At 43.2% G+C, this 12,218-nt stretch overlaps 1 protein-coding gene across 6 annotated transcripts in view; it reads left to right on the forward strand.

Moving 5' to 3' along the window:
* LOC125336251 (protein spinster homolog 2-like) overlaps nt 1–12,218 on the forward strand; it is a 135,271-nt gene that overhangs the window by 52,770 nt on the left and 70,283 nt on the right. For all 6 annotated transcript variants that reach the window (XR_007207710.1, XR_007207709.1, XR_007207708.1 and 3 more), the window contains exon 3: nt 9,911–10,047. Coding sequence is in view for 3 of the 6 variants with exons in the window: in XM_048324604.1 (XP_048180561.1) it covers nt 9,911–10,047 (137 nt within the window). In the remaining 3 variants the exon portion in view is untranslated. The remainder of the gene's footprint in view (nt 1–9,910; nt 10,048–12,218) is intronic.

A 12,218-nucleotide genomic window follows, 5' to 3' on the forward strand; every position in this document is an offset into this window, starting at 1 on the left:
CTTGGGTTTAGGTGTTTCATCCTCCTGGCAAATAGGAGCAGCCTCTTCCCAGCTGGAGGGTTATTTGTGACTGCAGCTCTCAGAGGGATGGCAAGTGGGCAGAACATCCTGGAAAACTGCATGGAAAGGGAAAAGCAAAACTGCTATTTGTTCAGATGCAGACTTTCATGAGTGCTAGGAGTGATTGCTGCCTGTGTCTGTAACAGCAGCCAAGACTGATTTAGGTACATTTTAGTCATGTTGAGGCAAACCCAGTCTTGTAGCTGTGTCACTCACAATGCTGCAGTGCTGCACAGCTATTGACCAGTGTCTGCACCTCTGGGATCTCATGTCTAATTCAGGATTGACCAGAATGGATATAAATCCATCCTAATTGGCTAACTAAGTTAATGAACTTTCCCTCCAACTGATTGCACAATGGCGAACCGACCCTGTCACGCACTGTGTGAGCACTGCAGCCGGGCAGGGCTGACATGTCCTGCTCCACTGTGTAACCAGAAAGTTCTCAAACACTTAGAGCTGCTTAAGTCGAATGGAGGAGGAACTGCAAGAGGACAAAGCTCTGACTGTGAACTTCGTAACTGTACCTTGTGTATGTACAGGGTCAGAGTAACTAATGGTTTTAGAAATGTAACTGTGAACCACGCTCCAGCTTTTAGAAATAATTTAGGTGCAGCTCAGGGACATGTTAATAAGTTATTACCTGATCAAGCTGGTGGAAATGATGCAGATGCAATTTTGTCTTCCTAACTTCTTTTCTACTTTTTTTAGAATACTGTGGGAATAGTTGTTATTTCTGGACCGCAGGTCCTTTTGGTGTGTTAGCCAGCCTTTGGTTGTGATCACATATATAGGGAGGGAAAAGATGAACAGGACAAGATTATGGTGATAGTTCCTGGGTATACCAAATCAACTGGCTAGCTGAGGACTTTCTGAACAAAAGGAGCTACCTTTAGCAGCCTTTCAGTTAGTATTCCTACAGGGTTTTGTCCAATCCTGTTTTGTAATAACATAAGCTCTTAGCTCCTGGAGCCTCCTGTGATCATTCTAGTGTTTAGTTAAGTTTTGTGAATGAAACGTCTCCTTTGATTTGCATTTTTCAGCTGCCAATCTTATTTGGCAGTCTTCTAAGAGAGAAGGTGATTCAGTTTTCCCCTTTTCCTTGTTACTCATAGTGTTAGATCTCCTCCATATCCCACACTAGTTGTTCCTTTTCCAGCATGTTTAATGTTTTACTGTAAAAGAACTTGTTTTGTCCTTTTGGCAATTCTTTTTGATGCCCGCTGTGACTTTCCCAGTAATAACCTTTAATATTACAGGGATGCAGTAAACTTACAAGTACAGAAGTGGTTTTATTGGCAAAGAGGTTCTGTTCTCTGCTGTCATTAGAAGTCATAAGCAGCTCTATCTAAACAAAATTCTCAGCTCTAATGCCCACTGAATCAAGGAGTCCTTCCATCAGCTTTGGTCAGGAGTCTAAATCAAACCACACTGAAAGCATTTTGCAGGAAAACAAAGTGGAAGTGGCTGTAAAACAGAATTCGCCTTGGCTTATTTAATCCATCACTTCTGAACAGTAAGAAATGCAAAAGCAGAGTTTAAGCACTGCCAGAAAAGCACAGTTTTTGGGCTCTGCTGACAATTGCCAGCAATCTAATGCTGTCTTAGGCAATAATCTGCATGGCTTTGTATGGCACTGCCGTGGAAACCCAACTGTGCCACAGCTTCCTCTTCCCTCTTCGTGGAATGAACCAGATTGTGGAACCGATCCCAGTGTGAAGATTATTTTTTTTAATTGATGAGGAGAGGTAGTGTCTGCTCCTCCTCAAGTGTTCTCATAGCCACAGAAGACATTCTGCTACAAATACACTATTATTTCATCAGAAATGCTGCTCCTCAGGGCTGGATGGCTGCTGCTCTCCCAGAGCCAGCTCACTGCAGGGTCAGGCAAGCACCGGTTCAGGCACAAGGAAAGTGATGGACGGGGAGCTGGACACTGGAACCATTCCTTTGGATTGCTGCATTGTCTTACAGAGCACATCTCTAGGAACACGGCAACTGGTTTATTGATATTCAGGTTGCCCAAATCCCTTTAAAACAGTGCTAATGTAATCACTGTAATTCCCACAATGAAAAGCAGAAGTAGGGGGTTTCCTCTTTTCTATTTAAATGATGATGTCTGTGTACAGCTGTTCAAAATTTAATCTTGTAGCAAGTTAGCTCCTGCTCCAAGTAAATTTGCTGGACATCCAGAGAGATAAAACAGTACAGTAGAATTCTGGCTTTTCCACTTAGGTAAAAAAAATTTGAAGTACAGCAGGATGGAATTGAACCTCAGATGTATTAAAGAGTTGTGAATTGATAACTGTGAGTAACTAACTCCTTTGACTTCAGCAAAAAGGAAGATATGAATGGCTGAATATTTAAGTGCAGTTTCAATTGGCATAATATAGGAAATTAATAAAAAAGCCGTTAAAAATTGAGTGCTGGGTTTCTGGATATTCTTATCTCATTTTCTGTTTCCAAGGAGTGGACTTCCCAGCAATTCCCACTGAAGCAATAATTCTTGTTAGTTAAGGTGAACAAAGCAAGCTTCAGGATATCCTCTGCTGAGAATATAGGGGCTAACCCTTGGAAGAATCTGGTTTCTCCAGTGAGGAAAAGGGGTGGAACTATCAGTACTGAATTCTTCCAAGTGCTGCATCTTGTGTATTGTTGAGTGAATTGTGAACTTGCCAGGCAAGCTGTGTTCAGGCCTTGTCTGGCTTCATAAGTGGTGTTTTTGTAACCAGGTTCTGACCCTGTCACAGCAAATGGAACTCAGTAGTATTGTAGAGCAACCTCCTTCTCGATGTAAATGTGTGTGTCAGCTGTGTGTGCACATACTCCTCCTAAACATTTTGTTTACATTTTGTATCAGTATGTGCTAAGGAAAAAGCTGGCACCTCGTGGTACAACATGCTCCCTATAGAGAAGACAAGATTGGAGCTTGAATACTGATGAGTGGCATCTGCAGTGAGAGAAACACGATCTAGAGTGTCCTGTCAAACACAGACACACACCGGGAAACACAGACTGTGTGAGTAGTTAGGGCCACACCTTTAAAACACCTATTCTCCTCTCTTTCCAACTTTTGACCCATTCCCACCTTGTCACCCAGCCCAGAGCACTGAGTGCCATGTCCAGTTGATCCTTGAGCACCCACAGGGATGGGGACTCCTCCACCTCCCTGAGAAGCCCCTTCCAATGCCTGACCACCCTTTCAGTGAAGAAATTTCTCCTGAAGTCCAACCTGAGTCTTCCCTGGCATGGCTTGGGGCTGTTTCTTCATGTGCTGTCCCTTATTCCCTGGGAGCAGAGCCCAACCACCACTGGCTGCCTGATGATCTTAGAGGTCACCACCTCCTGTCAGGGAGGTGAGTTGAGAGTGAGAAGGTCCCCCCTGAGCCTCCTTTTCTCCAGGCAGAGCCCCCCCAGCTCTCTCAGCTGCTTCTCATCATCCTTGTGCTCCAGACCCTTCCCCAGCTCTGCTGCCCTTTGCTGGACAAGCCCCTCAATGTTGTTCTTGCAGTGAGGGGCCCAGAACTGGATGCAGCACTCAAGGTGTGGCCTCACCCATGCCCCGTACAGGGGGACAGTGTCCCTGGTCCTGCTGGCCACACTTTTCCTGACATGAGCCAGGATGCCATTGGCCTCTTGGCCACCTGGGCACACCTGGGCTCATGTTCAGCCCCTGTTGACCAGCACACCCAGATCCTTTTCCACTGGGCAGCTTTCTAGGCACTCTGTCCCCAGTCTGTGGCACTGCATTGGGTTGTTGTGACTGAAGTGCAGGACTTTTCACTTTGCCTTATTGAACCTCAGTTTGGTGAGGACACAAGCACACAATGAGGCATTTATGAAATTCTCTATTTTGTCCTGTGGGCTGTTCTGGGAGAACATTTCAGACCACATGCAATCCAAACCTTTGTATACCTTACTCCAATTGATTTGGTGCATTCTCAAGCTTTTTTTTTTTTTTTTAAATGCTCCTGTGTTCGATATTGTCAGTGTGTGACAGCTTTGCATGACATATGGAACTGATGGTGTGTTTCAAAGCTCCTCACACTTGTCAGAAACTTCTCGTCTGCCTGAGAGTCTGGAACCTGGTGATCTTGTGTTTTGCACCCGGCAAAGCGCAGTAACACGATCCATCTGTTGGCTGTTGAATTAGCAATGAAGTAAAACAAAGCCCATGTGCAGAGTGATGTAACAGAGTACCTATAGTAAAGTTTGTGCCAGGGATGATTTTCAGGGTGATGTTTTCTAAAATCAATTGCATTGTATTAATTCATCCTCCTTCAAAGGATGAATGTTTTAAATCACGTTTCTGAGATTCCCAGGGCCTTGGACTGCCCCATCACTGGGTATCAATTTTAGCTTGATCACATCATACAATCAGTAAGGTTGAAGACCTCTAAGATCATCAGGTCCAACCATTAATCCAGCACTGCCAACTCCACCACTAATCCATGTCCCTCAATGCCACAACTACACAGTTTTTGAACACTTCCAGGGATGGTGATCCACTGCTGCCCTGGGTAATTTTTTCCAATGCTTGACCATCACCACGTTGTGCCTGAACTGTGGCACAGTTCAGGTTCAATGGTGAAGTTGCATGAAAGGATCTTTCTTCTTTCTTGGCTTAAATAGTGCTGTGAAAAAAAAAAAATTACTTTAAATTGTGGTTTTAGACCTTGAGAAATCTCTTCAGCATCAAGATGATCCTATAAACAGGACACTGCTGAAGCTGGAAGACCTGTGTGGATTCCAGATGTCTGTAATTCATCATGGGCACGTCACTTTCCTGTGTCATAATTTCCTTAGCCCTAAAGTAGAAATTAATGTTTAACTTTCTTTCTAAATTGTCCCATGCCTCGCTGTGATTAAATGTGCTGTGTTGTATGTGCTGAGTAGTATTATTATAGCATAAAACTGTAGAGAAAATTAAAATTAAAAGAGAGAAGCATTGCAAAAACATGTCTTTGGAATAGAGGAGCTGGTTGGGCTGTTGGAGAGTCTTTATTCACCATTGCAGGTAGATGGTAACTGGTGCCACAAGCAGCTTGAGAAACACATGCACTCATGACTGAAAGTCCCCAGGGTAGAAGTGGCTCAACCAAATCCCAGGGTTGTACTTGTACACACCCGTAAAATATCACATCCAGGGCAAGCTGCCTCTTTAGGTATTCTCATTGTTTGGGAATTTGTTGTTGGGAAGATGTTACCAACCTCTCAGCACACAGTTCTCATCAGTGTCTCAGTGGATGCCAGTCCCTTGAGGCAGAGGCTGTCTGGATTTGCCTTCCACAGAGCCAAGGTCACTGTCAGCACTCAGTTAGATGTCTACACATGATTTGTGCTGACCCAAAGCTCAAAGATACCCACTAGGTTTTTTTTGTTGAGCATCCTTGTGTAGAGAAAGCTATTTTTACCTGACCCTGAACCTTTCTAGCACTATTCCTGATAGGAAAAAATAAGCCCTATGTGCTTAAAGTCAAAACTAAAAGAAGGGACCTTTTTCAGAGGTGCCTATGATCTGCTCAACCTTCCAGGAACTGAGGAACGGCAGCCTCTGTGTGTGCCTCTGTCACTGCCTCCCTTCCTTCTTGAGTCCACTCTGTGGATGACCTGCTGGCAGGAGAAGCCCCTCTCTGAGGTTATCTCTGGGTTGACAAGTCCAGTAAAGGAAAGTCCACTAAAGAGTAAGTCAGATGGGGGCAACAGTGTCTTTGGAATCACAGGGTGGAGAGCTGTTGGGTCAGAGCCTTTTCAGGGAACAGATGTAGAGTCAAGCTGGTAAATTTGTTTGGAGCAAAAGAAAAAAATAAGAGTGATGGTTTCTAGTTCCAGTAGGCAGGAGCTTTTTGTTACTGTTAAAGTCTACAGTTCCTTCCTCTCCTCTCATCTCCTTTGCTTCCACTGTTGGGGGATTTAGTTTTTCCCTGGGTACACAGGCAGCTCTTGAGAAGGGAAAATGTGGTCAGAATACCAGCTCCCTGACCATAATCCTGAAATAGGACTGAAGCTGCAGTACATGTAGCAGCAACAGAGGATGGGGAGGATGATTTCCTTCTCTGGTGGGTGTTTGGGTGGGACATGTAAGACTTTTTATGCTGCACATTGTTGTAATTCCAGCCATGCACAGAAAAAGCTGGGCAGTGCTGGCTGAGAAGGTGCTTGTGCACCTGTACAGGGTGGAACAGGCATCCGGAGGCAGAAATAGACACCAAGCCGTCCTGTTCGGGCAATTACACTGTTCCTGCCTTCTCACTACAGTCGGCACTTCAGCAGCTAAGCCACAAAGGGAGCAATAAAGACAGATGGGTTCTCCTTTTGAAACTACCTGTACTTAAAAGAACCTCCCTCCTCGATGGCATTCATTATGTGTCTGTTTATTCATCCTTTGCTCACATGATAATTTGCTCCTGCAGAAATGTATCTCAGCTCCACCCTGTGCTGGGATTGAGCCACTTTTGTGGCACTGCTGGAGATCATTTACCAGGAGAAATTAGCTGTACACATCCACAGTGGGACTGCCAGAGCTATACCTGCCCGTAGCTGCTCCCGATGCCACCACTGCCTTCACAGTAGCTCATCTTAAATCCCACTGGGTTTCTGACTCTGCCCTGACTTGCATTCTACATCCCTTCAAGAGCTGGCAATATTCCGAGATGTCTCTAAGTGAAAATGGGAAGAGGAGCTGTTGATTGGGAAGAGGAAAGTGCAATGCCAGCCTCTGTCCCACTGCCGCCCTAATAGAAAAGATTTGTGGCTGTGGTTGAGCTGAAGCAGCAGCTGCTGTGGTGTCACTTCAATTTTATTAATTTGGGAGTGGGTGAGTGCAAGGAACAGAAAATGCTGTGGAAGAGGGGAGAGAAGCCAGAAAGAAAGAGGCTGGCACAAGTGCCAGGCTCCTTTACTGGAATGCAGTGCTCTGCCCTCTTGCCTACAAATTAAACATGTTTCTGCTGCCCCTCTCTCCAAATGAATGTGCTGCAGTTTTGTGTCTTCCGGATGAGGTCTTTCCTTCGTGGTGTTGTCACAGAAGCTCAGCTCCTGGTCTGGAGTAACTCAGGTTTCCATCCTACCTGGCAATGTGCCCTACTTTTATTCACCTTTGTTCTGCCAGCCCAGGCTGGGGTTCAGGAGTCTCGGCTGTCACTGGCAGGAGTAATTGCAAAAATTGATTCATGGGAAATGCCTGTAACAGGCAAATCCTTTTGACAGACCACACAGCCATCATACTCTGCATTTATTTGAGTCAATCAATGCTCTGATGCATATTTGGGTCATAAATACTCTGATATAAATTGTATTTATTCTTGTGACAGCTGTGTTCCATTACCTGTTATTTATTTGGCTCTGTTGTCCTTTCGTTTTACACCTTGTGGAGCTGTCAAGTCAGCTGCTTACCACTGACAAAGCTCACAGCTCAGAGTCTTCCAAAAATAAATCCTCCGAAGGGATTTGAGTAACAGCAGGATGTATGTTGTTGGAAAGTCATTGGACGATCTTTATTTTTGTTTGTTTTATTTGAAAGAGGAGCTTTGTGCATTTTGCCCACATTTCAGAATTAAGACTTTTCATTTATGATCCAGAGGTCATTGAAGCTAATGATCCCACTGATTAATGTGAGTTTTGGATCACACCCTGCATGTCTCGAAGCTGAATTAACCATGTTATTTGATATTTGAAATGGATGACTTGGATGTTTTTAACTTTCCCTTGGAAGCTTTTTCAGTTTTGTGTCTCTTTACATCGTAAAAATGGCAGAATATGGAATTCTGAGATGAATGAATTGCTTGGAAGTGTCCTTCCAAGAGAAAGATCAAATTACAGTGGTCACTGGTCTGGACGAGTCACAGTCATTTTCGGCTTCTCATTCCCAATGAACAGCCACATATCCTTCGTGCCAGCTTGTTGCACCTGCGTTGCAAGGTGCCGAGCCCTTGGTGTTAATTCAGGAAAGCACTTAATCACGGAATTGATGACTCTAAAGTGCCTAATATAAGCGTGTGCTTAAGTGCCTTGTTGGAGTGGGGCCAGTGCAGATGTGCCCTTGCTGAGCAGAGATTTTTGAGCCACTTCTGGTCTAGTTTCTCTGTAAAACAGAGATGAAGACACTGCTCATAGTTTTATTCAACGGGTTTTGTTTGCACAAGGATTTTGGGATAGATGCAGGGACTGAGTTCTATCAGTAGGGTTTATGTGTGAGCTAAACAGCAAAACTGTTCGTAGCATTACTGTTGAAGTGTGTGTGATGCAATGTTGCATGTGCTGCATTTCAGGCCTTAACACTCTATTATGTTGATTTATTTTACTCTAAATATAAATAATATAATATAAATATAATATAAATATATAATATAAATATAAATATAAATATAAATATAATATAAATATAATATAAAATATATAATTCTATCACTTAGATCAAATATCACAGTGCAAAATATATACACACTCATATGGCTCACAAAACATAGATGCAAATGGATATGTATTATTTATAAAGAAGCTTTGACATCTTACTATACTAAAAAAGGAAAAGACATTTAGTCATAGTTCAGCATTCTGCACATTTTTGATCTGTCGTTTATCGTCATCCATGAAAAATTCATGATTCGGGTCTTAACCATTCTAATTTTATATGCACATTCCACCCAAATGGGGGTGTGTCCTCTGCTCTTGTCTTTTTTTTTTTTTTTTTTTTAAGCTATTCTACATCCCCACCCCATTTTATACAATTAAAAGTAGACAGCTGGGGTTAGGCTGTGCCAAAAGGCCACAGTGCCCTCCAAGACCTACCTGATAACAAATGAATGTCAGAACTAAAGAGACTAAAGAGAGACCTGCAGGTGTTCTGGTGCCCTATCTGGATTTGCTGAATACAAGACAGCCAGTTAAAGGCAGAGTTCATACTACGCACCAATAAAATCCATGTAATTGCCCTTATCCAAATCTCTAATGTGGACAGACAAAAGCCAGGTATAAATCAGCTTAAAACATGGCAATTTCTGCCAAGATCCAAATTAATCAGGAATATGGTGTGAATGCCCCATTTCAGGTGTTCTCAGGGGGGTCACAGGCCAGATTGTTTTGAAATGGGTGGAGGAGTGAACTCTGAATCGAGGGGATTTTTTGCAGAGGTTACTCTATCAAGAGCCTCATTCCTACATAACAGAAGGACTTAGGTTAATGCTTTGGGGGTTTTGGAGAGAACAAGGGTGAACTTGAAGTCTTTCAGATGAGAACAATCCTGGCCTGTTTGGACTTTGTGATGGGTTTAAGTACAAGTTTAATGATGGTGAAAGGACCTAGTGAGGAGACAGGGCTGGTGTCAGTGGGATGATAGTGGTGTTTACTGGTTTTCCTCACTGTTTCATAATTTCTTTAAAATAGGAAGGATGCTAGGAAGGATGAAAGAACCTCAGCTTCTGAGGCCCATTTCTCTCAGGTCTCTGTTGCAAGAACCAACAAGAAGCCCTTGCCTTGTTTTCTGTTTGCTTGAAACTCCTCCCAACCTCCACCATCTCAGTAACATTTAAGCAGAAGCTCTTAATTTATTCTGTCCTGGTTTTGCCCATCCCCAGATCTGAGTTCAGCTGAAGCTGACTGTGAGGGGCTGCTGCTTTCAAGTAATAAGAGTTCACTGGTCTGAAGTTTCTCTGGGAATGAAAAATCTGTTTGATTAAGGAAACACTGACTTCAGAAAGCCTATCAGCCTCCACAACTCTGTATGGCAAGGCTGCAGAATGTCTAATTAAATGGAACTGCTCTCTGGAGGATTTGGCTTGCAGAAAATTAGTTTTCCTGTTCTTGGTCTGATGTTTATTAAACGTTTCTTTCCTTTTTCTCTCCTTTGCAGTTTTTATCTGTAGTTTCATGGTCGCGGCGCCCATCTTTGGTTACCTTGGTGACCGCTTCAACAGAAAGGTCATTCTCAGCTGTGGGATCTTCTTTTGGTCAGCTGTCACTTTTTCAAGCTCCTTCATCACTGAACAGGTAAGATCTTTGCAAAGATACTTTGCAAGGTGTCCTGAAAAGATGGACAATATATTCCTAAATAGCTCTCCATCCCAATGTGCTCAAGGGGAACGTATCCCTCTCGTGTGTATTTAACATTTAGTATGTTGTATTATCTGACCTTTTGTGGGAGAAGTGTGCTCTGTGTAACTGTGTTTGCTTAACTGTGGAAGCTGTCACCCTTTGATGGTGCATATTCATAAAAAATAACAGATGAAGCTTATCTAAGCAAGAGTTTCTGTTGACATAAGGGCTTTGTTTTGAGGGAGATCCTAAAGAAGCTTTAAAAGGCTTTACAAAAGTCTTGGGAAAAGGAATCCGTGGCTACACAGCGGTTCTCTTGTCTTCTGGTATGTAACTAAAGCCATTGGAGTCTGTTGGGAAGCCTGCTCATGGTATGTGGAATAACAAAATGCATCCAGCAGTGGTTTTACAGTTGCCCTTTGGTTTCTGTCCACCAGGGCAGAGAAAGTGGATGATAACATGGAGATCAGACACAGTTTCAGCTCCTTTAACACTTGTCAATGGATTTGTCTTGGGAACCGGTGATGGAGTTGTCAGGCTCACTTAATTTTGCCAAGCTCTGCATCCCTCTCCAGCTCCCAGGACAGCTGCAGTACCCCGTTCTCAAGACTCCTTGCTGCATTAATTTTCTTGTCTGTCAGAGGCATTTGGAGGAAACAATGATCTGGCAGTTTCTGGGGGGAAATATCCTCTTGTTTAAATCATATTACAGTGGAGATTTAATTGCTGCAGGTGGCAACATTCCTGGAGAGACAAATCACAGCTCCTGGCATCATCAGACTGATTTCCCCAAGGGAGGCAGGGGCATTCCTCATCCTTTCTGTCCAGCTGCACTCCAGAGATTGCAGCATTGTGGTCACACCTAAAAAATGACAACCAGGGACTAAACCTCTCCACCCTGCTCTCTCCTGCCCACCCACATGCTCTTCAGTTTCTAAAAAAAAAGTTTCCACCTAAAGGAGGCAGTGACACTCATGTCAGTCTGGCTTTTACCAGGATTGGTCATTGCTGCATGTCTAGAGCAAAAAGCATATGGCCAAATGTGGAAGCCTTTAACTCAGTAAATTGTTGTGGTTTACCCTTGGCCAGGAAGCACCTTTTCCAGAGAAAGAATGTCTCTCATCTAAAATAAAAAAGGGGTTTTTTTGGTTTTCTCTTTAATTTTTTTCTTTAAATGTTTCTCATAACATTCTGCAAAAGCAGCTGTGATCAGAGCCCAAAGAGAGAAGCATTTTAGAGAGAACCAATGGCCTTCTTATAAACACTACTTGTGTTATAGACATATATTCATGCTTAGGTTCTCACTGATCTCCCTGCAGTGGCCTGGGTCCCACATCTGGAAGTAGGGGAGCACTGGAACTGGACTGATGTTTTCAGAGTTGAATTTCAGTTTAAGGATTTGGGGTTTATTAGCTGAAGTAGTTCAGGGATTTATATATATGGTTATTTGTGCACAGGGAGTCAGAGTGGCAGTAGCATATTGTTAGCCAAAGATAGGGAAAATAATGTTTATAAAGCTGAATTATGTTTGGAATCCAAACCCAATATTTTGGAATTCATAAGACAGACAAGATCAAAATATCCAGGCCTGTGTTAAGTCATCCTGGATTTGCATCAGTATTAACTCTGGACCCCAAAGACCATCTTGACAAAAACCATCCTATTACTTAGAAAAATCCCCTGTCCTGATTTTCCTGTGATCCTCAACTCCACCAGAAGACTTAGCTATTAATCCAGAGTTCTCATGCCCAGCTCCTGTTACTGGCTCCAGGAGGTGATGGAAAATGTTGCAGCTGCTGTAAGGATGTTTTATACCCAGTGGCTACAGCAGCTGAGCAAGGTCCTAAGAATAATTCAGCTTCCCATGTTATCCCTCTGACTTTGGTGTCTGTGTTGGAGGCCTGATCTCTAATTGGGAAGACACACCACATTGAACAAGGTGAATTCCTGACATGCTAAAAGGTTCAGAGAAGAGCTGATGCAGCTTTTTTTCATGTAGGCATTTTTCCTGATCTTCGTTGTCTAGGATTCATCTGAGGAGTAAAATGTTGCCTTTTCTCTCTACATTATTTTTTCCTTTTAAGACAGTACATGTGCTTGTTGGGAAGGAGGGCAGGGAGCTGAAA

This window comes from Corvus hawaiiensis, chromosome 20 (assembly GCF_020740725.1).
Source record: "Corvus hawaiiensis isolate bCorHaw1 chromosome 20, bCorHaw1.pri.cur, whole genome shotgun sequence".
NCBI classification, from domain to species: domain Eukaryota; kingdom Metazoa; phylum Chordata; class Aves; order Passeriformes; family Corvidae; genus Corvus; species Corvus hawaiiensis.